This window comes from Peromyscus leucopus, chromosome 5 (assembly GCF_004664715.2).
Source record: "Peromyscus leucopus breed LL Stock chromosome 5, UCI_PerLeu_2.1, whole genome shotgun sequence".
In the NCBI taxonomy this organism is placed as follows: Eukaryota; Metazoa; Chordata; class Mammalia; order Rodentia; family Cricetidae; genus Peromyscus; species Peromyscus leucopus.
In genome coordinates, this window is record NC_051067.1 from 67,045,867 (window position 1) to 67,073,564 (window position 27,698).

At 40.6% G+C, this 27,698-nt stretch overlaps 1 protein-coding gene across 1 annotated transcript in view; it reads right to left on the reverse strand.

Annotated features, from left to right (window-relative positions):
- St8sia6 (ST8 alpha-N-acetyl-neuraminide alpha-2,8-sialyltransferase 6) overlaps positions 1 to 27,698 on the reverse strand; it is a 140,829-nt gene that overhangs the window by 47,628 nt on the left and 65,503 nt on the right. The window contains exons 3-4 of the mRNA XM_028870513.2: positions 26,946 to 27,035; positions 1,494 to 1,580 (exon numbers count right to left, since the gene is read on the reverse strand). Coding sequence (XP_028726346.1) covers positions 1,494 to 1,580; positions 26,946 to 27,035 — 177 coding nt within the window. The remainder of the gene's footprint in view (positions 1 to 1,493; positions 1,581 to 26,945; positions 27,036 to 27,698) is intronic.

Consider the following 27,698-nt stretch of genomic DNA (forward strand, 5'->3'; position numbering starts at 1 on the left):
CTCCTCAGCCCCCTGCCTCCCCTGCTTCTCCCCTGCCTCCTCAGCCTCCTCACTCCCCTGCTTCTCCCTGCCTCCTCAGCCTCCTCACTCCCCTGCCTCCTCCCCTGCCTCCTCAGTCTCCTCAGTGCCCTGCCTCCTCAGCCCCCTGCCTCCCCTGCTTCTCCCCTGCCTCCTCAGCCTCCTCACTCCCCTGCTTCTCCCCTGCCTCCTCAGCCCCTGCCTCTTCTCCCTCCTCAGCCCCCTGCCTCCTCCCCTGCCTCCTCTGCCTCCTCAGCCCCCTGCCTCCTCCCCTGCCTCCTCAGCCTCCTCACTCCCCTGCCTCCTCAGCCCTCCCCCCCCCCCGCCGCCTTCCACCCCCCCCCCCGCCTCCTCAGCCCCCTGCCTCTCCTGCCTCCATAGCTTTCAGGTCCTCACACAGGTGGCCCTGCACCTTCTTTTTCTTGCCTTACTCTGGGGAGGCTTGCTTTGAATTCATGACAGGAAGAAGAGGAGCCCACAGCCCTGCTTTGATGACTGCTGTCACTTTCCCTGTCCGCCCCCCCCCCCTTTTTTCAAGACAGGGTTTCTCTGTGTAGCTTTGGAGCCTGTCCTGGAACTCACTCTGTAGACCAGGTTTTTATAACCCACTGAAGTGTCATCCACTTGGCAAAACAATGCTTCCTGGAGAAATTCGAGCTCCTGAATGTTGCTTGTGTTATAAAAACTAGAGAAAAGTTAGAAGACGATATGTAGAAAGCACAAATAAATGATTCGTTTTCAATTAAAAATTTTTAATTTTGAGTATATATTGCGTGTGGGGGTATAAGTGGTGTGTTAACTTGTGTGTGTGCCTGTATGTGAACATGGAGGCCAGAGGAGGAGGCTGAGTGCCCGACTCTATTACTCTTCATCTTATTCCCTTGAGACAGGGTCTCTCACCAAACTTGGAGCTAGTCTGGTGGCCAGCAAGTTCAGTGATCCTCCTGTCTCCACTTCCCACAGCATTGGGGATATCAGTGCACAGAACCATGCCCAGCTTCTTATGTGAGATTCGAACACAGGTCTTCATGCTTATACAGCAAGCCCTTTAAACTCTGAGCCATCTCCTCAGTCCAGTCTGTTCCAAAGTGATGGGATCACAGTCAGTTCTCTTCCTTCCACACTTTCCCAGAATTCCCTGATGCTATAACACTTTATTTACAAAATAAATATTGAGTAAGTGGAAATGACACAAAGAACTGACATCAATCTAACACACAGTAAATGACATAATAAAAGCTTTCCTTTGAACACTGGTTTCCTTGGAGGTAATTCCAGTAGCAAACTTATAAATGCTTTTATTAGCTATTGGCATAGAGTACAATAGTTTCACAAGACTGTAGAGTTCAGCTTTTCTGGTTTCCCGTTAGCCCCTCCCACCTTTCTGTTTAACAACATGCTGCTTTTATTCCCTAAAAATCCAATGAATGATGCATTTTTTTCACTCATATTATTTATGAAAATTTGTTTTTTACCTGAAATTCTCATACTCTTCTGCTTGTCGTCTCCATGGGCATCTCTGTATGTTTGTGATGATCTGAATGTAGTCATCCTCGGAATACCTGGGAGTTGAATACCAACCAGATTAGACAAGAAAGTCTCACATGGGGACACTTCTATAATCTTCTCATTTTAGCCCTGAAATCAAGCAAAAATCATTAAGTATCATACTAACTCCCAAGCATCTAGGAACATACAGCCTGAAATTTGTTATTATTATTATGCTGGTTTAAGATGTATATACTGCAAACCTCCTAAGCCAAGTTCAGGATTACAACCGGTGAACATGTTCTCTCTGTGTGTCTCCTTTTCTCTGTCTGTCTCTCTCTCACATACACATACACAAAACCAATCATATATTAACTTTAACTGAATGGCAGATAAATTCTTTCTAAATGTTGATCATGAACATATAGTTGTTTTTTTTCAGGTTCTGTTAGTAGCTTCACGTTGGAATATGTAGTTAGAACCCCCTTACACACACACACACACACGTAATCATCTGGTTTTAATTTTCTGTAATACATTCAAAATCCAGACTAGGCTGTGGTGAGAAAGCTGTATATAGGCATAAAAAGCTACAGACAGCGACACAGTCTGATAAGACAGGCATGGGACAAATATCCCAGCGCCCTTAGATCTCTCTCAATCTGAAATTCCACCATTAAGTATTAATTCCTAAAGCACAGAATGCTGTTTCATCTTTAAGGGTGTTCATTTGAAATGCAAATATTCCTCTGAATTGAGGGGAAAAAGAGAAAAACACCTTGAGTTTTCCTTCCATTCCTCTCTCAGCCATCAGGTTGCTGCCATTAAAGATCAAAGCTGTGCAACAGAGCGGGGGGAGGGGGAAGATGCGGGGGGGGGGGCCGCGATGAATGTGAGACTGTGTTGGTGAGTCTGTGGAGAAGAGAAAGGGAACACACAGCTTTACCTGGGAGAAAGAGTCCATTATCCATAAGGACGCAATGAAGATTCTCCAAGGTTATCTCTAAAAGGAAGCATTTCTGACAGGTAGGGGTGTAGTCAACCACAGAACTCCTATGTAGCTGAAATTTACCTTCCCCTTGGGTTTCTCCCTCCAACAATGCTAGCAACAGGAATCAACGTGGTTCCCACTGACTCACAGATGAACCCAGAAAAATCTTCTAAGAACATTGTGAACACTGAAAGCTAAGCAAACAGAGAGCTTCCACCATAAGGATTAAAAATAGTTTAAAGTGCGCAGTTCCCCAACACAGCAGACTCAGACAGATCACTACATGGGTCTAGTACTCTTCTTAGTACACTACACCATAAAAGCCCCATGCTCTGACCCCCAAACTGTCTAGATATTTCCGGGCTGAAGTGTAGAACCTACCTCTACAGAGTTGAAGACAGCCAAAGACCTTTTACAAATGACTGTTAAAACTAAACTTGAAAAAACACCCATTGAGCAATGTAGCGAAAGCATTCTCAATTCTGGATCCTTAAGAGATTCACTGCTGTGACATCTCTCCTGTCTAGAGAAGTCTTATCAATTACTAAGGCATGGCTTTAAATCTTTTCAGAATGTTATCAGGACAAGCAGAGCACTGTATGTACAAAAGCCCATGAACCTTTGTTCACTGAGCTCCATCAGAGAACGAGTTTAAGGGAGAGGGAAGACCAAACATATATCTAATTAAATCAATGAGAATTGCAACTGCATTTGAAGCCAATATAAAGTGTAATTGGAAGATAAAGGAGATAGAAAACTATTGTCTCTTCATCAAACTAAATGCATCAGACTCTAAATTTTATTGGCATGCTATTTATAAGACAAAAGAGAAATGAAATGTTTTATGATATATGGCTGAAATTAGTGAACTTGAAGATTGAACAATAAAAACTATTGAAAATTAAAAACGAATGGGGAAAACTAAAGGAAATGTAAACAAGCTGAGCCTGGTAGTACAAGCCTATAATTCCAGTATGTAGGGGGCACTGAGGGAGAAGGATCCTGAGTTCAAGCTGAGCCAGGCTCCATATCAAGACCCCATATTGCTTTAACATACTGACAAGTAAGTATGAACTTTCAAAAGACGAGAAAAGTTAGCAACAAACAACCTCAAATGGTTTGATATATGTATAATTATAGCCCTCATAACAGAGAGGAAAAGCATCTTTGAAGTCTGATGGGATTTATCACTAAAGCTAACGAAAACTATAAATCTACACCCCTGAGAATTCCAAGAAACACAAAGCACAAGAAACCCGAAGAAAACGACAACGTAAGAATTAATTCTTAGCGGCAGCAAAGAGAAAAACCTTAAATGTAATGAAATCCAACATAATATGTACAAAGAAACCACAGCCTGCAGCGTGCTTCTTGTTAGAAAGAATGGGAGCTGGAAGGCAGTGAACAGTGACATAAACCGCAGAATGGGGCTGAGGGAAAGCTCATTCTAGAATTCCCTACTCAGAAAAGTCTTTCAAAAAATGAAGTTAAAATAAGCACGTTGTCAGCAGCAATGTTGGAGGAAGTCTCCCGGCAGAACAGCCATGAAGGCCAATGGGTGTCCGGGTTGACAAAATGGAATGAAGAACTCTAGGAATAGAACATGTAAACACGCGCAGGAACCTTGTCCTTTCTTTCCTACATGTCTTTAAAAGGCAGCTGAGGGTTGGGAGACGGCTCAGTCGGTAAAGAGCTTGCCTGGCAAGCAAGAGGACCTGGGTGTGATTCCCAGAACCCAGGTAAAATTGACAGTCAGGATGGCACACATGTTTGTAATCTCGGCAGGAAGGTGCAGACAGCAGGACCCCTGTGGCTTGCTGGCTGCCAGTCCAGCCCGTTTGGTGAGGCCAAAGTCATAAGAGACTCTCTCAAAGGAAGTGGACAGCATTCCTAAGTATGATACTCAAGACAGATCTCTGTCCTCTGGCATGTGCACACACACACACACACACACACACACACACACACACACACACACACACACAATTTCTTTAAGTTAAAAAAAAAAAGCAAAGAAAAAATTGACAGTTTAAAGATAGCAATAATAGGTGGAAATGGTTATAGCATTTGTAAAACAAATATAATCATGATTATGGAACCTAGGGGGCAAGGGTGGAGAGGAAGAAGCAGGAACAGAAGATGTAAAAAGCTTCTGAAAGGAGACTACAGTGGGAAATGAGATGTTTGCTCTATCTAAAATAAAGAAAGCCACACAAATTCAGCCATAAAATACTCAAAGCAAGAGGAAGCGGATAAGGCAGGTAAATCTAAAACAAATAGCAAGAGAGTAGAGTAAATACAGCCATATGAAGAATAATAGTAAATGTAAATGATCTAGACACGCCCATCAGAAGGCAGAGAATGATAGACTGACTTTTTTTTTTTTTTTTTTTTTTTTTTTTGAGACAGGGTTTCTCTGTGTAACAGCCCTGGCTGTCCTAGAACTCACTTTGTAGATCAGGCTGGTCTCAAATTCACAGAGATCCACCTGCCTCTGCCTCCCAAGTGTTGGGATTAAAGGCATGCACCACTAGACCTGACTCAGATTGAATTTTTTAAAAAGCAGTAAAGTATATGATTTTTTTTTGCAAGACCAACATCATACAAACAAGCAAACTTTGTAGAAAACAGCAGAATGATAACCACAGTGGAGATAATTAAAACAAAGTATGAGTGGCTAAAGTCACAGTATAATTCAAAAAAGAAATACTACCTTATAAAATCAATATTAATGAGGGAGGACTATTATCGTGAAAACAGGGTAATATCAGAAATAAAACTTATAAACCTGTTGTTACCATGCCTGACCAAGGAAAAGTGAGAGAAGATACAGACAAACGGTGTTGGGGACAACAGCCCAAAGAGCAGCCGTCCTAATGGCCTGCTAATGTGTCCAGAACAGTTTGGCTGACTTAATGTAATGGTTGTACTTACTAAAAGGTAAAACTACCCAAACCTAGTGGATGAATAGTATCATTGCTATTTTAAAACTGCAATGAAAATACTTTCTGAACAGAAAACAGGCACACAAACAGCTTCAGTGGTTTTATCAAACATTTTAGGACTGTTAATACAGACTGTTAATACAAACTATACATCTATGCAAACCCCAAGAAACTTGAAGCGCTGGGTATCTCCCAACTCACTCTATAAGAACAGTATTGCCCTGGCCCCAAAGTCAGGATAAAAATACTGTTTTTAGAAGTACAAATATCCTTTATAAGCCCACATAATAAAAATGTTCAACAAAAGCTTGGTGAATTAAATCCATGGTACATAAGAAGAGAAAATTCCATGGATAAGTGTCAGGAATACAAGGCTGGTTATGAGAAATACCAACCAATGCAACTTACTACATTAAGTAACAATGAAGAAGAATTAGTCATAATTTAACACATGAAAATAAAAACAGCTTTTAGCCCAGCCTAACATTCAACCATCACAAAAATTTTCAACAAATTTAAAAACAGAAGGAATTTTTGCAGTTCAATGACAGGTGCTCATAAAAACAGCCTATGGCTGAAACCATATTCCATGATCAAAGTTCCCAAGAGGAGGAACATGGAAGGGTTCCTACTCTCTCCAACTATCTTCCATTTGCACTGGGGGCCCACCCAGTATAATAATGTAAGAGAAAGAAGCAACGCCACCAGATTAAAAGAAGGAAGTAAAATTGTCTCTACTCAGAGCTCAGAGATGATACCATCATCTATCAAATCTATAGAAAAGCTACTCAAAGGAATAGCTTAGCCAATCTGAAAGACACAAACTCAACACACTTATCAATTACATTGGAAGCGATGACTGGAAGTAAAATTAATATTTACTTTCACTGTGCAACAGCCTGAAATAATTGGAACTAGGACTAGCAAAGTCCCTGTGTAGATTAACATTTAAAAACATGGAGGGATAAATCTGATCAAAAATGTACTAGGCTTATGCAGTAAAAGTACAAGATATTGTAAAGAGAAATTAAAGAACTAAGTAAATGGAGCCATAGCTCATGTCTGTTGGTCAGAAGACTCAAGACTGTCAATTTTTAAACTGTAAAGAGATTTGGTGAAATTAAATAAAAATTACATCAGTGTCTTGTTATTTTTAAGATAAATTAAGGAACTAATGATAACACTCTAGAGAAAAGAGGCAGAAGACCCCCAAGCCTGAGGCCACTTCAGATTACCCAGCATGTTTGCAGGTCATCAGGGATGCATAGTAAGACCCTGTTTCTAAAATTTAAAAAAAAAAAAGGGAGGTCTAGAGTTCCTATGGAAACTGAAAGACCAAGCATAGTCTGCAGAATCAGAAAACTAACAAAGCTAAGTTGCACTTCCGGAATTTGGGGTTCACTGCATCACCCCAGTGACCAGGCGATATCTGAACTATTGAGAGAATGGGAAATCTAGAAATAGGGGTATTCAACAAGACAGCGGCAAAGGAGACAATAATCTTTTCAACAATGATTGCTGGAACAACTCACAGTCATGCCAAATACAAACCAGCAACTCTCATCATGCCCAATATACAAATATTGACTCTAAATGGTTTACTAAGAGCTGTGTGAGAAAAAAAAAATCTCGACTGTGCCTCTGTGTGTGTATGTGTGCACGAGCGTGTGTCCACAAGTGTGTGTGTGTGTGTGTGTGTGTGAGTGATGTGTGTTGCGTGTGTATATAAGAGATGTATGTGTGCATGGGAGGCTCGTGTGTGTGTGTGTGTGTGTGTGTGTGTGAGTGATGTGTGTTGCGTGTGTATATAAGAGATGTATGTGTGCATGGGAGGCTCGTGTGTGTGTGTGTGTGTGTGTGTGTGTGTGTGTGTGTGTGTGTGTATTTGGTGTGATAGGTACATTTGTGTATGTGAGATGCATGTGTGTGTACATGTATGTATGTGGTATACATGTATGCACATGTATGAGCAAGTATGCTTGCCTGTGAGTGTATTATAAATCTACTTCAGGTGTCTTCCTCAGTGACTCTCCACCTCACTTTTTGAGACAAAGTCTCTCACTGGACCTGGAGCTTGTTCTTTCGGCTAGACTGGCTGGCCAGCAAGGCCCTGAGATGGCCTATCTGTTCCCTGAGCACTGCAGTTACAGGCTCAGATCGCCATACCTGCCTATTTAATGTGTGTGCTGGAATGTGGACTAAGGTCCTTGGGCTCACTAAGCAAGCGCTTCACCCACTCAGTCACCTGGCCCAGCTTTATACATAGCATGTACATAGTACACACACTAAAAGAAGAAATCTATAAATTAAACATCAAATAAAAAGATTATATGTGGAAAACATCATAAAGAAAAATTTAAAAGGTGTATGAACCAGGATGTAGTGAACTCTCAAAATTCATAATGACGCAAATAAGCCTATAAAAATATGTAAAAGATTTGAATTGACACTTGTCTAAAGATAATAGGCGGCAACAAAACCAAGCATGGGAAGATACTTAACAGTGTCAGCTGCTAGGAAATTCAAGTGAAAGCCACAATGCTATGCCACAGCACATCAACTAAAATGGCTAAAATTGAAAATATGAATCACACAAAGTTTGGCAAGCGCAGAGCAACCAGAACTCTTGTGCTCATTGTGGGAATGTAAAATAGACGATTACTTTAGTAATCCATTTTGCAGTCCCTTCAAAAGTTAAACATATACATATCGTGAAAACCCTGCTACCATCCTCCCAGGGTGTTTAGTATTCAAGAGAGACAGAAACATGGCCACACAAAGATCCAAACACAATTGATGAAATCAACCTTATTTGTACCAGGCAAAAACTGAAAGCAATCCAATGTAATCCAAAGGGGTTACACAAAATTGTTTTATATACATCTTCATGGAATATGTTGCTTTTGTTCAGCAGTACAAAAGAATGAACTATTGTTATGGCAGCAAAATAATTGCCACAAAGGGGAGAAGCCAGAAACAAACAAACAAACAAACAAAAAATACATGGCACAGACTGCATCAGAAACATGAAAAGTTGACCAGAACAACAAAGTGTCCAGAAGTCACCTGGGGATGGGGTTGGCATTTGGAAGTCGGGAAGCCATGGGAGAGATGGATGTATTGCAAAAACGGCCCAGAAAACTTCTGCAGATTATTGACAGGTTCAAAACCTTTGTAATAGTCATGGTGGATGTGAATGCAAAGATCCTTCAAATTGTACACTCAGTTTGGGGTATACATAACTTATTTATTTCTTAAAGACCTTTTAAAGCGTTTATAATTGCTCTAAAATGATATTTCTGGGATATCTGGAGAAATGGCTCAGAGGGTAAAGGCGCTTGTTTTGCTAGCCTGGTGGCCTGCCTAAGTTAGATCCCCAGAGGTGGAAGGAGAGAACTGATTCCACAAAGTTGTCCTCCACATATATGCCATGACGTGTTTGTCCATACCTGTCTACACATTTCATATGCACAAAAATAAAGTAAAACTTTTAAGAACTGTATTTTCCTATGATGATGATACATGGCAATAAGCAGTATTCTATCAGCCCTTGTTCTGGTTCAAATATCTAAAATTTGGAATTTTATCATGAGCTTGTATATTTTAAATGATACGATTTTTAGAGTTCCTTGGACAGCTAATGCTGGTTCTCATGAACCCTTGGAGTGCCTTGACCAATGTTCCTCAACGGCCCTTCTCACACCTAATTTATAACATCTTGGTTGCCTGCCCTATGTTTTCCCCAAAGAACTTGGCAAATTGATCATCCCAGCCTACCGCAATCTCTAAGACATACTGACATCCTCATTACCTGAGGAAACATGTATTTAAACACAAATGTGAAATGTAACAAGGTCATCAGCTACTCTGAAGAAGCTCAAAGCAACATTTCCTGATCTCAAGCTTTATGCATTCTACTTAATAACTTCCCTAGCTGACTTCCACTGACTTATCCAATTCATAAGTCATTCATATGATGACTGAATTTAGCTTCCTTTTGGAACTCCAAGCAACCATTATAGAATTTGCTCAATTCTTCACACAGGAAATGGAGGAATGGCTTTTGCTGCTATGCAGTGGGGATCTAACCCCCAAGAACACTCCTTTTCACTATGACAGATACTTGACCAAAACCACTGAAGGGAGAAACTGCTTGGGCTCATGGTTTCAGGGAGAATTAGTCTATGTGCCACAAAGGACATAAAAACATTCCGAGTGGCAGAAGTGTGTGATAGAGCCACCTCCTCAGCTCTCAGTGAACCCAGAAGCAGAGAGGACAAAGTAGGGAAGCCAAACTATAGTCCCCAAACCTAAATGCACCCACTTTTGCTGACCAGGATCCCTGTTCCAAAAGTTCCAAAACATCCACCAACAGTGCCACCAGTCAGGGACCAAGTGTTTAAACACAGAAGCCTGTAGGGGACATCTCACTCAGCTCATGGCTCCTATAGCTGTTTGGTTGGCATTTGGACTTGCTAGTAAGTCTTGACCCACGTTGTTGGGAGTAGGGTGAGTACAGGCAGCCTCTTTCCCCTTCCTCCATGTTCTTTTGCTAGCTGGAGCTAGCTCATATGAGCTTGTGATAGCCTGGCTGTTTAATTTTCAAGAATGTTGTGAACAGGTTGTTAAATCACTGGTGGCCTGAAGCTGGCCAGTGTGGGACCATTTCCACCACAGAAGTTGGCAAATGTGAGAATAAATGGCTCTCTTCTGCTCCCTGTTTCCAAGTCCACTGCAGTCCCTCCACTTCCTCCTCGTTATGTGATGTCAGCCTAATTCACAAACATTCCCTCTCCATTTTAGTTCCAGCCTTACAGAGTCCTGCCAAGGAAGCCAGGTGTGGGTGGCTACACCTGACTCATCAAGCAAAACTGATTCAGAGTAGTCCAATGACTCAAACAAAACTACCCTAAAAGATCCAAGTGGCAATCATTACCCTGGGATATTAAAGGTGATTTTATGTTCATTAAGATCTGGTATGAATTCTCTTGAGGTGATTGCATTTTTAATAGTTTTTAATAAAGAAGCAGTCTTGGAACCATTTAAAAATCATTCCTGCCTCTACAACAAGTTTCATCTGTAAACATTAAATTTGCTGTTTTCTACTAAAATAAATGTATGACAGAAACATATATAGTTAGAGGAAGTGTGTCACTAGGGTTGGGGTTTGAGGTTTCAAAAGCCCAATGGCACTCTCTCTCTTACTGCTGCCTGAGGATCTAGACGTCGAACTCTTAGCTCCCTCTCCAGCACCATGTCTGCCTGCATGCCACCATACTTCAGCTGTGATGATAATGGACTAAACCTCTGAACTGTAAGCCAGCCCCAATTAAAAGTTTTCCTTTATAAGAGTTGCCATGGTCATGGTGTCTCTTCACAGCAATAAAACCCTAAGACAGTATTCGAAACATTTTGTTTTTGTGATGCACATCTTCTGTTAAATTGGAGCGGGCTCCAATTTAACTTAATATTTAAAGATGCCAATCATACTTTATCTCACTTTGCTGATAAAGTAGCTGCGTGAAACTATGATTTTATAGTGGGTTTTCAGTTTACAAAGTACAAACACTACCCTAAAGTCTCGAGAAGCAGCTCTGTGGCTTACATTTTTACAAAAATATAAAGCTAAAATATCTGTGGAGGTAAACAGCTTCCTCAATATTGCATTGTAAGTGGATGAGCTAAGAATAAAGCTCTTTTGATTTACATTCTGGCTCTCTTTCTAATATATCATGTCGTATCTCATCTATTTTTATAATGAAACTGAAAATTAATCTCATCAGAAGCATTTTCTGGTCCCAAGACACACAGTAAATCACACTAAATAATGTAGCAAGTTATTTCAATAGAATAAATACTGTCTACTTAAGTCATCATTAATAATACTCAAAATGAGACACATTATAAATAACATAGTAAACGGTATTAAATAAATATCATATCAAGTGTCTCAGTATTTTTTCAATAAATGAGTCTTTGAAGATGAAGATTCACATGCTGTGACTAGTTTTATGTCAATTAAGATAAAATTAGGCCTTTAAAATGCTTTAATTTATGAGTAATTAATTGAAGCATAAAATATGTATTGGGCACTTATTAGGTGCCTTGAAGTTATCCTGGGGTCATTCATTTATTAGTCCCATTCGGCCATCTGTGGTACTCATTTAATTTCTTCTTGTATCTCTTCATGTTGAATGCCAACCTACCATGCCCATTGATATGGGGAGGAGCAGCTCAGGACTATCATGTCAGCTGCTGTGTAATGTTGTGTGACTCAAAATCATTTGCAGCTCAGCTTTGTTGCACAAATCCTAATTGGTCTTAATAAAAACCTAGAGCTAGATATTGGGGTAAATGCTGGAAGATCAGATAGAGACAAAGGAACAGCCATTAGAGAAACTTCTCACCACTATTAAATCCTCAGGCCGAAAGGAAGGAGAGATCCTGTCTCCAGGAATCCTCAGACTAAATGTCTCTGAGTCCTCAGCTGAAAGGGTGCTGAACTCCTGTCTCCTCCTGCCTTATATTCCCTTCTCTGCCCAGCCATATCACTTCCTGTCTTCTGGGATTAAAGGCATATGACTCCCAAGTACTGGGATTAAAGGTGTGTGCCACAACTGCCTGGCTTCTATGTTTAATCTAGTGGCTGCTTCTGTCCTCTCATCTTCAGGCAAATTTTATATGTTAGAGTACAAACAAAATATCATCACATAGCTCTGCATGAAATAAGACCTTTAGGGGCTAGAAAATGACTAGTCTGTAAATTGCTTGCTACCCAAGCATGAGGAACTAGGTTTGATACCCAGAACCCACACAAAAAGTAGGCATGGCAACACACATTGCAGTCTCAGTGCTGGAAGATGAAATAGGAGGATCCCTGTCTAGCTGCATCAGTAAGCATCTGGATCAGTGAGAGACTCTGCCTCAAAGAACAAGGTAGAGAGTGATTGAGGAAGACACCTAATTTTGACTCCTGGCCTCTGTATGAACACTTCCTGACACATGCACACAAACATGTACACACAAACATAAATAAACAAATGCATAAATAAACGCTTATAGTTAATACAGTGCTGTAAGACTTTTAGTCCACTCATCTAATTGTTTCTACTGGGCAATACTTTTTAAAAGCATGGCTGATGAGCACATGGAAGCTAAATGTAAAGGAGCATGTGGCCACTGAATGAGTGGAACCATGTAGCAGCCCTATTACTTATTCTATAACAGAAGACTTTGATTTACATTGGTTTTCAACTCTATATGATGCTGGCTTCCAACGAGAATGCTGTGGGTATTGTCAACCAGCACGCAAGGTAGGTCTCTCAAACTTTCATTCTCTCCATACGTTTAATGTCTCTCTAACAAGTTAAATTAATATTACTGAACAGCTTCAGAGATTAACTCCTAAAAGTACCAATGTACTTGTTTGCAGCCCAGGTGAAGCCTCCAGGGGACTACAGCACATTATTTGAAAATGTCTAACATTGATTTTTTTTTAAATAAAAGGATGATTTATCTATCCTAGGAAATAAAAATTTGGAGGTATCTTTATTTACTATGTAGATCCATGGGAGGAGATCCTACAAGCTGTGACTAACCTAAGCAAACTAGGAGGGACTGTTCTAACTCCTATCCAGGTGGGAAGGTGTGATAAAGGCTGCACTCATTGGTGATGCACACAGTAGGGCTAGGAAAGAGGTACACCAGGAAAAGCTGTTGCCATCCCACATCTATAGCATCCCCAGAAAGAGCTACTGTAGCAGGTGAAGAGGGCCTGTCTTAGTTTGTGATAAACATCATGATCAAAAGCAACTTGGGGAGTAGAGGGCTTATTTCAGCTTACAGTTTGTGGTCCATCGTGGAGCTATGTCAGGGTAGGAATCAAGGCAGGGACCTGGAGGCAGAAACTGAAGCAAAGCCATGGGGGACATCACTCACTAGCTTGTTCCCTATAGCTCAGTGTGCTTTCCTATAGCACCCAAGACAATCTGCCTGGGGGGTCATTGTCCACAATGCCTGGGTCTTCCCACATCAATCCCAATCAATCAAGAAAATGCCCTGCAGGATTGCCTATAGGTCAATTTGATGGAGACATTTTTCCAGATGACCTGAGCTTGTGTCAAGGTGACAAAAAAAAAAAAAATCTAGCCAGCATAAGACCACTTATCAGAAACTGTGGACCAAGATGGAAAATACAGTTATGCCCCGCCTAGCCTAAAGAGAGATCCAGGGTAACGTATTCCACAAATCCTTCTACTTTCTCCTTTTCTTGCCATTTATTTCCTGAATGATCCTATCTAGAGAATCCCAACTAATGCAATCAGTCCTAACTAACTCCAGCAAGAGCATAAAAGGTAAAACACAAGATCAGTCATGGATGGACAGCAAAAACTACAGAAGACCAATGCAAGCCTATTTGCGATGGTATTTCTCAGGAGTACTTGGGAATAGCTGAATTTTGCTTCAGTGGAATCTTTTGTTACAATGTAAAAATAAATCAGGACCTCACAGAAGAAAACAAAGTGTAATCTTCAGTATCTGGGAAAGTTCCTTCTGCACATGCAAATACATCAACAGGATACAAAGAATAAATAAGCAAGAAATGAGCATCCTGTTAAAGATTTTCTATTTACTCTTAAAATATGACTAGTATAAGATTTTTGGAAGGTAAAAATGATGGCCTCTTTTTTAAAATCTTATAGAAAGGAATTTACAGACATATAAGTGGATATTCAGAGATGAAACCAGCAGGCTAGTATCAGATTGTAGAAATATCTTCTATATTGCAAACAGTCTGAGAGAACCAATAAAATATAGTATTTCCTGCCCCTTGAGCGGCATCATATAGGAAGAGTGAGTTACAACAGTCAGAGGGGCAGGAGGGTAAGATTTTTTGGCCTTGTGTGGGTGGCTCTAAACCCTTTGCCTCACATCCACCTGACTCCCACCACAGAGGTGACCCTTCCCTCCTGTGTCTTTTGCATCATCCATTCTCTACGTACTCCTACAGTACTTATCCTTTTATTTGCAAATATTCATTTGATAAATATTTACTGGGCACTTGCTGTAGATTAGTCAGTGTTCTGAGCATCAATAATATAGCAAACTAAACATAAAAATCCATGTTCTCATGATGTTTGTACTGCAATAGGAGAGGGCTGCAGTAAATCTAGTTAAGACATGGATTAGTACTGTGTTTAAGTTTTTCTAGGCACTAAGTAATGGAAAGCAAGCAAGCAAGATAATAGGGGGGGAACAGGATAAGGTGACAATTTTTGTATAGTGGCTAGGAAAGCTCTTAAGGTTAGGAAGAAAAGGTTAGGTGGTGATTTAAAGGAGGTGGTCAGGATGTGCATATATGATGTGCAGGTGTGAGGAGGACATTCTGGGCAAAAAGAAGAACGAAAGGTATGCAGGTACAGTCAAGGACCAAGGTAATCAGGGTGACATTTACCAAGATGTCAGTAGATAGGTCAGAAAGAAGAATAATTCTGATGTCATGGGCCTCACTTAAGTGCCACTCAGACTAACAATCTTGCATCACATAGCACAGGCTTGTTGGAAGTGTAGAACCTCAGGCCTTACCCCAAGTCTACAACCAGAAGCTGTGTTACTACAAAGTCCCCAGGTGAATGTAGGTGTGTTGGTTTGAAAGAAAATGGTCTCCAAAGGCTTCTAGGGAGTGGCATTAGTAGGAATTAGGCCTTGTTGGAATAGGTGTGGCTTTGTGGAAGGAACTGAACCACTAGGGGGTGGGATTTGGGGGTCTCAAATGCTCAAGCCAGGTCCAGTGTCACTCTCTCTTCCTGCTGCCTGAGGACCTAGATGTAGAACTCTCAGCTACCTCTCCAGCACCATATCTGCCCGCATGCTGCCATGCTTCTCACCATGATGACAATGGACTCAACCTCTGAACTGTAAGCCAGCCCAAATTAAATGTTTTCCTTTATAAGGGTTGCTGTGGTCATAGTGTCTCTTCACAGCAATAAAACCCTAAGACAGTAGGCATAGGAAAGCTTTAATGTTAACTGCTTTATTGAAGTATAATTTGCATATGTGATTCACCCATGCAAGTGTATTAGTCAATGTTTTCATTACATTCACATATATATTCAACAATGTTACAATTTTACGGTACTTTTATCACTCCCAAAGAGAAATCCTTGATCTTGCCTATCATCTGTCGCTTTTCATAAATTTGGGCTATTGTCTTCATTTTCATTCATGTCAAATATGGTTTATTTATGTATTGGTTTACTCTTGGGTGCATTAGGCATTAAGAAAAGTGTTGTTTAATTTTCACATATTTGTGAATTTCCAAAGTCATTTTTCTGCTATTGATTTTGAATCTCATTCCACTGTGATTAGCTAGTGCACTTGATATCAGTTCTGTTTTAAATCTACTGCCTTTTTAATGAGCTAGCATATAGACTATTCCAGACATTGTTTCCCATGTTTTGAGAGGCACATTCTGTTGTAGTTAAGCATTCCCAGGTATCTGCTCAATCTACTTGATTTATAGTGTTCTCTGAGCAGGCACTCCTTGTGCCTATTCAGTTGTTCCTTCTACCACTGAAAGTGGGGTAGTAGAGTCTTTCTATTGGCAGATGAGAGATGTGTAGTTCTGAGACAAGGTCTCATTCTGTAGCTCAGTGTCCTGAAACTCACTGTCTAACCCAGACTGGCTTCAAACTCACAGAAACTCACCTGTCTCAGCCATGAAAGTGCTGATATTACAGACATGAGCCACCATGTCCAGCTCTCATTACTATGGTTGAATTACCATTGTCTTAGAACCACATTGAGCTAGGCAAGCTCTCTAATGAAGGCTATGCACCTAGCCTTTGCTTCTTACACTGTAATGCTCTGCTGCTAGATGCATATTTGTAGTTATTATACAATCCTGAGAGATTAGTCTTTCAGTTATCATGAAATCTTTGTCTAATTAACATTATTTTGTTTTAAAAAGACTATTTTGCTGTAAAAATGGTTGTGAACACAACAGTCAGATGACTGTGGCAAGAAGATTGCTAGTTTGTGGCTATCCTGTGCTACATTGGGAGATCTTGTCTCCAAAAATGTCATTTGTCTGATATCACTAAAACTATTCCAGTTCTCATGTGGTTTCTGTTTGGGTGATATCATCTGTTAATTTCAGTCTATTTTATCTTTTGAGTCCAATGTCCGTCTTTTGTAAACAATAGACAGTTGCGCTGTGTCTTTTAATCCTACTTTGACAATCTCTGCTCCATTCAAATGGAATGACACTGTTTATAGTTATATTTGCAGCTGCTGTTTGATTTGTTGGCTGTGTGTGATGACTTTTCTTTTGTGGTACATGCATCACCCCTTTACATCTTTCTTGCCTTGAGGGCATATGTCTAATCTAATAGAAAATTCTAAATATTTTAACCATTTTTACCATCTTAACAACAAAATCAGCTTCCTATTTATGTTATGTTTATGACAATGATGGATAGAAACATTCTTCCTATATGGATCTATTCCCCTTTTTGTGACATTACTATTACATAAAATTATTAATGTTAAGAATCCAAACACACATTGTGTTAATTATTAGCTGATTATTCCCAGCCATTTTCTTAGCACACTATAGCCTTGTTCTGCTATTACTGGTGCATTTTATATATGTATATTTGTAAATGTAAAAAATTTATATATGTAAAAATTTTGTAAAAAAAAAACGGTTCTTATAGTCTATATAAAACACTGACTTTTATTTTAAGTGAAATTAGAAGATATTAGAAGCAAATATATCTAATCTGACTATCAAAAATAATATTTCTCTGTTGTGTTTGTTAAGAATCTCTAAGGGAGCAGTAGGTGAAAGAGAGAATAATTAGGAGAGATGAAAGAGGTTCAGACCATGGTATGTCTCCCTGGCTTGCCTGGATCTCCCTATAAAGATAAGCTGGCCTCAAACGCATAGGTTTGCCTACCTCTGCCTCCTGAATATTGGGGTTAAAAGGCATGAGCCACCACACCTAGTCCAGAACATACTTAGTGTCAAATATGAGGGAAAATGAGGAGAAATCAGCAATAAAAAAATGAGAAGGAAAACCAACATGTTGCAAATATCTGTTTAAATAATTAGCTGTCTTAATATACTGTGAACTGAGAAAAAAAATGACATGAGCTGTGGATGAAGCTCAGTGCTAGACTGCCAGCCTAAGACTCTGGGTTCAATGCCTAGTACTATAATTAAAAAAAAAAATGTCTTTACAGACATTCTCCTGACTCAGGAACTCTCAACCACATATGCTTTAAGAAAGCTCCCACATGAATGAAAGGCGTATTGTATTGACAGGGTACAGACTGAAAACATTTCTCCCTATTCCTATTATAGAGCCAGAAATACACGATTTGCTATATGTCTCTGACGTTAAAATGTAATCTATGACCCGAACATCGAGTTTCAGATATCAATTCTGAACTATGGCAATAATTAGCCACCAACCATGTTCTAACCAAGAGAAGGCCCTGGATCACGCAAGTTGCAACTAAAGTAGTTCTACACAAGGTAATAATACTATGTCAATGTAGTTACAGTATAGAAGTTTAAGTAAAATAAGTATGGAAGAGGAAATGGATAGCGTTTTGGATGAATTCTTCTGAGTAGCTTCACATTATAAAATCAAACACCTTTCTCTGCCAAAATTTGTGAATTATGATCCTGTACTCACTATGAGTGGTATCAGAGAGATCTAAGAACAGAACCTACAAAAATGAATCCTGGCTCAGCCATGATAACTATCTGATGTTCTGCAAGCCAAAGAATCATTTAGAGCTCATTTGTCACATTTGGGGTTTTACAATAAAAATCTACTCTGGTGAATGACCACAAGCATTTAAAATAGCTGGAAGATCATGGAGCCACAAAACAGGAAGTTGTGGTCATCACTGTTGGTGACTAGGGTCATAACAACTGTTGTCATTATGATGAAAATATAATTATCTAAAGCATTATGAATTGAGAATGAATTATGAATTAGTTGTCCATGAGTATGTGGTCAATTAATACAAAGTTTAGTCATTTAAAATGGTAAGCATCTATGATGGCATAGGTCAGGAATTTGTGAGCCACCTAGCTGAGTGGCTATGCATCATCTCTCACTACGTAGCAGCCTCAAGACATTGTTTGGTACTGAAGGTCCACTTCTAAGCCTCTCCCTCACATGGCTGACAAGATGATGCTTGCCCTTGATAGTAGGTGGCAGGTCCTTGTCATGAGGACCGTACTGAGACTCATGGCATGGCAGCTGATTTCTATCACATCAAACAATCCATGGGGCAGCCAAGCAAAGGCCACAGTCTCTCATCACAATCTGGAGAACCACCCATCCCATCTCGCACTAGCCTAATGGTTCTGTGGGATGGCAAGTACCACTAAGATGACCTTCAGAACTGTCTTGGAAGTCTGACTATCACATGTAAAACACATGTGGGAGATTTTGAAAACCAACATTCATTTCCTTTGTAGCTATTCTAAAATTGGAAGTAATTCTAATTATTTTTCAGTGACTTTACATGTGATGCTTTCTATTGTCATAATCTTCCTACTAAAGCCTTTTTATCAAATTACTGATGTGCACACTCATAATAAACCTTAACCAGAAAGTCATTTTTTTCCCATTTTCCTTTGAAACAAACATTTAAAATAATACAGTTTGCACTGTGAAAATGACACCGAGTAACTACGACTGAGTATTAAGGAATTCGGGACCATGATGGTTATCTTTCAATATCAGGAAATCACACACACACACACATATACACACACACACATATACACACACATACACATACACCCACACCCACACCCACTACACACACACACATACACACACACACATATACACACATACATATACACATACACACACACACTACACACACATACACACATATACATACACCCACACACACTCCCCCACACACACACACTCCCCCCCCCACACACACACACGGGGCGGGGGGAGGGGCGGGGAGAGAGAGAGATCTCATTTTCACCCCTTCCTTGACTGGGTCAGCTGATTTTGAATAAGTCATAATCCCATTTTTTCACTTCTTTTTAACCTTATGGAGTCAGATTTCTTCAAAAGATAAGCAAATGTACTAAAACCAAACACTGTGTATTGGTTAGAAGCACTTAAGAAATTATTGCTTCAAGTTCTCCAGTTTGTGATTGTTCATTCTCTTAAGCCCATTAAGGTGCAAGGTATCATTAAACACCCTTTAAAGAGTGTTGAAGAAATATGTTTTGTTGAAAATGAAGAAAGCTGTCACAGAATTCAATATCAGTTCGTGCGCCTCCCAACTTAAATTTTGATACCAGCAGGAGGAGCAGCCCTTGCTTTGTCTCTGAGAGAAATGTAAGATATGGATCTCTTTTTGTGTGCATCCCACACGGGTGCAGGTGCCTGCTGAAGCCAAAAGAGGGCATTAGATCCTCTGTAGCTGGAGTGACAGGCTGTTGTAAGTTGCTCAACATGGGTACTGGGAACCACATCTGGGTCCTCTGAAGGATCCGCAGGCACTCTTAGCCACTGAGCCATCTCTCCAGTCTCTCTTTTTTTTTTTAAACTTAAAATATTTATTAGTATGAATCATACCAATGGGTTAAAATCAAAAGCAACTGATACAAATGAGCACAAGGGAAATGCTTTACCATAGAACAGAGTACAAGATGCGAAGGACTCTCCAGTCTCTTAAGATGTGAATCTTATTTTCTGTTTGTTGACAGGCTTTTTGGTCTTCACTTGCTGTTTTCTGATCTAATTCTCTTCACCAATAACAAGAAGGCATGCTAGATGTTGGGGTCCTTAAAAGCTAATCAGAAAGGACCAGTTTAAAAGGTCAGAGAAGAACAGAGAGACAAAATTGTGTATGCCACCTTCAAAGTCATCATGGATTTAAAGTTGAAGGGATACAAGTCATTTAAAAGATCTTGCATAGGACTAAAAAAATATTTCTTTCCCCCAGACAACTTGAGATTCAGGAATGCTTGCTTTGTTAGCAGGCTGTCAAGTGGAATGCTCACACTCTGGCTGATCTGCTGTAATTGACACCATCTCTTTTCACACAGCAATTCAGGTCATGTTGTTCTCTCCAGGGTAATAAAGAATGACAACGTTTTAGGGGCAGTCTTCAATCCACTTCAGATTTCACCCTGCAGTACAGAACCTCCTTAACAAACACTTCTATGCCGTCCCACGAAGGTGATATCCTTCAGAAAATTCTATTGTAATTGAAAATGGAATGGCATACAAGAATAACGTATATACTGACTAGGTAGTCTATGGTCCAGTCACAGCCCAGCAGTGCCAGACAGAAGTTCTGAATCATAATTCTGAGCATTGTACCTTACCTCAGAAAACTGTCTGAATACAAAGTGGGTCTTTCATGCTTTGATGATTTTGCAGAAAGTTACAAGGCAGTAGCTTATACTTACTTCTGAGGAGGACCACTAATCCTCTCACTAGAGATGCCACATAAAATGCTCAAGAAGTCAAAAAATGTACAAGATTCTTGTTACACTTTCACCTTGCTTTAAAATTTTTTATTTTATTATTTGTATGTAAGGGTTATTTTTCCTGCATGTATGTCTGTGTTCCTCATGAGTATGGTGCCCTTGGGGGTCAGATAAAGGTGTTGGATCCTCTGGGACTGGAATTACAAACAGTTGTGAGTCATTGTGTGGTTCCTGGGGATTGAACCAGGGCCTTCTGGAAGAGCAGATAGTGCTTTTAACCACTTAGCCATATCTCCAGATTGGTTTTTTCTTTCTTTTTTTTTCTCTTTTTTTTTTTTTGAGACAGGGTCTCTAGACCAGGCTGGCCTCAAACTTCCTACAGAGCTGAGGAGAATCTTGAACTTTGGATTCTCTTGTTTCTGTCTCCCAAGTGCTGAGATTACAACCACTATTCACAATTTTATGTGGTACTAGAATCAAACCCAGAGCTTCTTGTGCATGATAGGCAAGCAATCTATTGATGAGCCACATCCTCAACCTAAGCTGTTGTTTATAAGAACTAGATCTTTTCATTTGAAGAGACACCTTAGGAGGCCTGTGCTGGATAGTTTTATGTCAACTTGACACAAGCTAAAGTCATCTGAGAGGAAGGAATCTCAATTAGGAAAATGTGCCCATAAGATCTGGCTATAAGGCATTTTCTTAATTAGTGATTGATAGAGGAAGGCCCAGCCCATCATGAGTGGTGCCATCCCTGGGCTGGTGGTCTTTGGTCCTATAAGAAAGCAGGCTAAGTAAGCCATGGGGAGCAAGCCAGTAAACAGCACTCCTCCATGGCCTCTGCATCAGTTCCTGCCTCTAGCTTCCTTGCCCTGTTTGAGTTCCTGTTCTGACTTCCTTCGTTGATGAGCAGTGATAGGGAAGTATAAGTCAAATAAACTCTTTTGTCCCCAACTTGCTTTTGGTCATGGTGTTTCATTGCAGCAATAGAAACCCTAACTAAGATAAGGCCTATAATTAATATGATTATTGGAATGGTAAAGCTACTGGAAACATATGGAGTAGAGATGCCTGGTTTACATCCGCTGACAGTAGTCTCCTTTTAGAGTGTCAAGTTTTTGTTGCAAGCAGCTCCCTAGATAGACACTACATCCCGAACACCAACCCCACATCAAACCCATTCATGGTTTCTTGACTCAAAGCAGTCAGTAGAATGTGAGTATAACTGGAGTCTTCTGTAAGCAGTATAGAATACAGGATTTTCCTTTGTCTTTCCGGGGCACTGCCTGTTAGAGGTAACTATCAGAATCACTGAGTCAATATTCAGGGGGAAGACTCCCAAGGGAGCTTCCTCATCAGGAAGGAATATTGAACACTGTGAGTTGGCAAATAGAAGTTTGCATTAAGACATTGCGTTCTGAGAGATTTCACTAGAGTAGTTCATCATTCTGGCCAAACAATGGAAACTAAATAAATATAACTATAATTTGTAGAGGGAGTTGTGGACCCACAAAGAAGAGAAAGTTCAAAAATTGTTAGCGTTTAGATGTTAAATGTCCCTCAAATCTTAAACATGAAAGGCTCAGTCCCCAGCTTGGCACCCTTGAGAATGCTAGAACATTTCCTGGTGGAGCCTGATAGGAAGATTTTGGTTACTGGAGGTGAGCCTTTGAAGAGAACTCTGGGATTCTCTTTGACTTTGCATTCCAGCCATGTGGGAAACAGTTTTGCTTTGCCACAACATGCTGCTTTCCCATCAGAGGCCTAAATGCTTTGTATCTGTCTAATCGTGTACAGGAGCATCTACAACTGTGGCCCCAGAATTCTTTTTCTCTTCTTAAGTTCCTTTGTCTTTGGTACTGGTTACAACAAAGAAAATCTGAGTAATAACAACAGAGTCAGAAAAACAGTGGACAGCTTGGACATCCATACCACCATTGTTTCTAGACATATGAGCAAAAGATATGTAAATAATGTTTGCCATAATGAGAAATGGGAAAACTAGCAATGATAAGATTGTATTTTTAATACAGTTTAATATTTCTACCTGGTAGAAAACCCAGTGAAAAGGATTATACTGGAGAAACCTGGAGGCAGTCAGGGGCAATGGATCAGTTAGAAAATCAACCCCCCAAAAGGCACAAGCCCAAAGTAATGAGAAGAGCCACAGAAAGGGAAATTGGCATCAAAAGAGTTAAAACTTCTGGTTTGAGTGATTAATTTTTAATATTTATAGATTATATGGTATAGTAGTTATTTTGCAGACTTAATTAATTTACTTATTCCATAAATGTTTATGAAGCAACTAATTCATGTCTAGGCATGAGAGATAGAACTAAAAACAATGCCCTGCTCACCTAGGAGCTCATGGTTTTAAACAGAGAATAAAGAATCTTGGGGCTGGGGATGTAGTTAAAGTGCCTGCTGTGTAAGCATGAGGGCCACAGTGTGGTTGGTCCCCAGAATCCATTTAAAAAGCAGGAGAGGTGTTGTATGCCTGAACCCCAGTTGCAGGAAGAGGAGGAAATAGACATATTCTTGAAGCACAATAACCAGCCAAATTGGCTAGCAAAGTTGATGAGCTTTGGGTTCAGTGAGAGACCTTGTCTCAGACTGAGAATGGAGAGTGATTGACAAGACATTCAACATGCACCTCTGGCCTTCATGGACAAGCACACAAATGCATGCACAGGTCCACATAACCTCATTAACAAGTACATATAAATATAACACACACACATGCATGCACGTGCATGCGCACGCGCACAAAGAAAGAGACAGAGAGAGAAATTGCCATGCATAAGACTCATTCTACTGATTATCCTAATTCTACTGCTTAATTGTTCTTTTATTCAAAAATGTAGTCAACACTAGGCAGAAAAAAAAGGGTGCTTTTTTTCCTCCCACTGTAATTCTGCCTCCTAAACCCTATTTTAGCAACCTGAAAGGGACAAATTGCCCGATGAAAGAGAAAATTCTAAGTCTTTAACAGACCATGACAAAAATAGGGCTAAATAATTATTTCTAAGAAAATGAAATTGCTTTTTTTTTTTTATCACCATACACTGAATGGCTTTCCCAATTGTCCCCTGCAAGTTTCCTAATTGTCCCCTGGTTGTAGAACGCACAATTCCTGACAATAGACAATACAAATGAAAAAAAAAACAAAAAACATTAGTCTCCTGTGTGCAAGAATAACACTTTCTTAGCAGTGGGCCCTTTGTGCCTGCTCTCCCTAGACCTCTGCTGCACAGAATCCTAGCGCAGGCTAATTATATGGGCTCGTTGAAAATTGTGTGTGTGTAATGGGAAGGCAAGTCCCAGAAGAGCGGCTAGGAAAGGTCTTGCCATCAAACTGCAAACAACAGGGCAAGACTGAGAAAATGCACAGGAGAGCATGTGCCCAGTCATTCTCATTAGCATGCTGCAGTTGACTGCTCTGTCCTAGCACACCCGGAGGTGTCAGTTCCCTGACCTCAGGTCAGAATATTAGAGAACTTCCCCCATGCTGACTCAGTACTGTGCCAGGATGTGCAGACAGGGACTATCCTTCCATTGGGGACTTTAAGAAGTAACACTGGACAACATCAGTGAGAAAGACAGTGAGTGGCAAGGGCCATATGCTGACATGTATTTGAGGGAAGGCGTACACAGATTTCCACAGGGCATGCTGGAGCCAAGAACCATGTTTTCTTCTTTCAGTTTTCTTGTTTCTTAGCCTCATGTGCCTGCTTATGTGACAGGAACTACAAAAGGTTTAGAAGTGAGAGTATCTCTGGAAATGCTAGACCAAAGCCTTGTAACATCCACAGGCCCCAAAACAATACAACAGGTCGGACAGGATCAAAACAGATGTGAAGTGCCATCTACAATGCAGAAGCCACTTTGAGTCTAGTGAGGGGACGGCACAAGGTGAGAAATCTTGACACAGGTGTTCCAAGCAGTCTACAGTAAGCTCAGGCCACTGCGGGACCCACAGAGAACTCAAACTGTGTAACTTAAAGAATTATAGAAGGGACTGCTCTCAAGGGTGAGGGCAGATTTCAGGGACTTTTAACAATATATCACTGAGTTGATAGGAAGGGAGAGGGTAGTGAGGAAGGAGGGAGGGATGGAGGAGGGAAGGAGGGAGAGAGAGACAAGAGATTCAGAGAGAAACAGAGAGACAAGACAGAAACGGGGAGCAGGGAGACAGTCATAAAGTCATGTTCCTCTTTTGACCAGTGATGTGACCTGGAAACCTGGAATGGCTGTGCATGGAGAGCACTCTTGTTCCTTCCCCCTGCTTCTTGATTTCTTATGCATGTTCCCACATGTTTGAATCCAACAAATACCACAAACAGTAAAAGATGAAGCCTGGGTAGGTCCACCTTTCTGAATAACGATAGCTGAAAACTGGGGAGCTATTATGGGCTAGAAGGGTGAGCAGAGCACCAGCATCGGGTGTGGCATAGGGGCCACACAGCATGGGCAATTTCTCCAGGAACCTTAGCACTCATCTGGATCAGAACAGAAAGAGGGTAAGTCACTAACAGTCCATCCTTTGTACAGGATTAGGATGTCCAATGAGATCAACTCAACTCAGAGCCCACTAACATTGTTACACTTTCTAATAGTTTCAAGGATCTTGTCAGGAGGTTCAGACAAAACAAAGAGACGCATGGGACATCAAGGGTTACCATGTTGGTCCTGCCTTCCCTCGGTGGACCTGGTCTAGAACAAGGTTTCAATGAGGTTTCTATGTGAGGTACATGAGAGTCTTCACAAAGCAGGCACCATTGTGAAACATTTCCCTGTTATACCCAAGAAAGTGCACAGCCTGCACAGCATTTTCTAACGGGTCCTGTCTCCTGGATCCTGGTTAACACTCAGCTCTACCTTAGTCAGGAAGCAGCCTGCTGGAGGGCTCAATGTATTAAGTGAAAGTCCTAAACTGGTTTGTACCAAGGTGCAGTTGTAAAGCAGGCTGGACCAGGCCACCTACCTTGGCTTCTCTGCTCAGGTCAGTCTCCCACACACTCAGGAAAAAGAGAAAGTGGATTACCTGCTCAACGTCTTCCTCCCCCAGCACCATTTTTATAATTGAAAGGTAAGGGGAGTATTAACATAAAGAATGGAAGGAAAGCATGAAGATGGACCCTGGGTCAGTCTCCCTGGAACAGATTCCTGGGAAGAAATCAGCTCCATCTCTTACCTGTTACTACCCCCCTCTCCCGCCCCCACCACCCTATCAGCTAAGCACACAGCAAAATGAAACTCAGAACACGTCCTTTCAGGAAGATTTCCCCCTACACACACGCTTCATTTTCTTTTTGGCAGTACTGGGATTGAACCTAGGGCTTGTATGTGTTAAACAAGCCCCTACCACTTGAGATATATCTCCAGCCTCCTTAAGGGGAGTTACAAGCACAACCCAACTCCAAGCTTCATGCACAGAACCTCCTCAGTCCAACACTGCTAGCCTTTCCAGCTATGATCCAAGCAGTGACCCTGATACCAGAATCTCAGGTCACCGATGCCTCTTCCATGCCTCAAGTGTAGAGATCTTGGTTTGCCTGTTCCCTAGTTTGAAAAAGAGGATGTGGTAGATTATTGAAAATTGGAGATTGTAAGCTCCAGTCTGTGAGTGATGGGAGAGCCACAGCTGGGGCCAGAGGTAAACCATGAACTTGAAGTTGTAAGCAAAATTTTGTTCAAGTGAGCATTTTCCCAGGATAATGCCTCAACCACACATCAAATTCAGAAGGGTGTACAGGCTTTAAATTTCAGCTAGAATACATCGGGCATAATAAATGTGGCTCTGGGACAGATAAGCTGAGTCCTACAGCCAGGGGACGACCTTGCTCTGCACGGGTCATCCCTCCCCCATCTTCCTCGACAAGGGGACATTCTCAGAGCCAACAATCCTGCTGTGAGCACAACCTTATTTTCCAAATGATTTCAAATACGCTTCGGAATGCTTTGAATACAAAACACTTACTTAAAATTGAATGTGAAGAGTGGAACTTACCGTCTCGTTTTGTTAAATAAAGACTTCAAGTCAGACTGCATATTTTTGCATTTCTCTGTCAGCTGGGGTGACTTCTCCTCCAGATATGTGCTGTTTCGTGAAAGAAAATGAAAAAAAGATTGATTTAAAATGAAAGTATGTAAGATATTATTAACAAAAATCAGATTTCATTGATAAGGTATATATCCAAATGAAGTCTGGTTTTCATTTCATTATCGAATTTCTCACTGGAAAAGGAAATTGATATTTTCACATCTGATGGGTCTAAATTTTTAAAAAATTACATTGTAAAGTCAAACTGAAAAGAAATCCATGTTGAAGGCATTGTATTTCCATTTATTTTTTGTATTTTTTGTATTTTCATGTTAGTATCTTTAATGAAGACGCTACTGAGTGGTTTTAATCACTCACTGTATGTAAATAGCCTTTTTAAAAAAAATAGCTGTCTTGGGTAAGAGGCTCAGAGACACAGGAAATTAATGTTTGCTCCATGAAGAACACAGGCGGAGCTGGCCTCTGAATGTTGTAACGAGTCCCACATGCTTGCTTTTATGAACTCAGAAAATCAGAGGTAGACATAAGCAAACCAAAAAACAGCATAAGACAAAGGACATGGACTCTAGCACACGAGGAGACACACACACACACACACACACACACACACACACACACGTTGTTCAATTGACTCTCAGAAATAAAGGAATCTCATGGACACAAGCATGCTAACTAACTGACTCTTAGACACAGTGACGG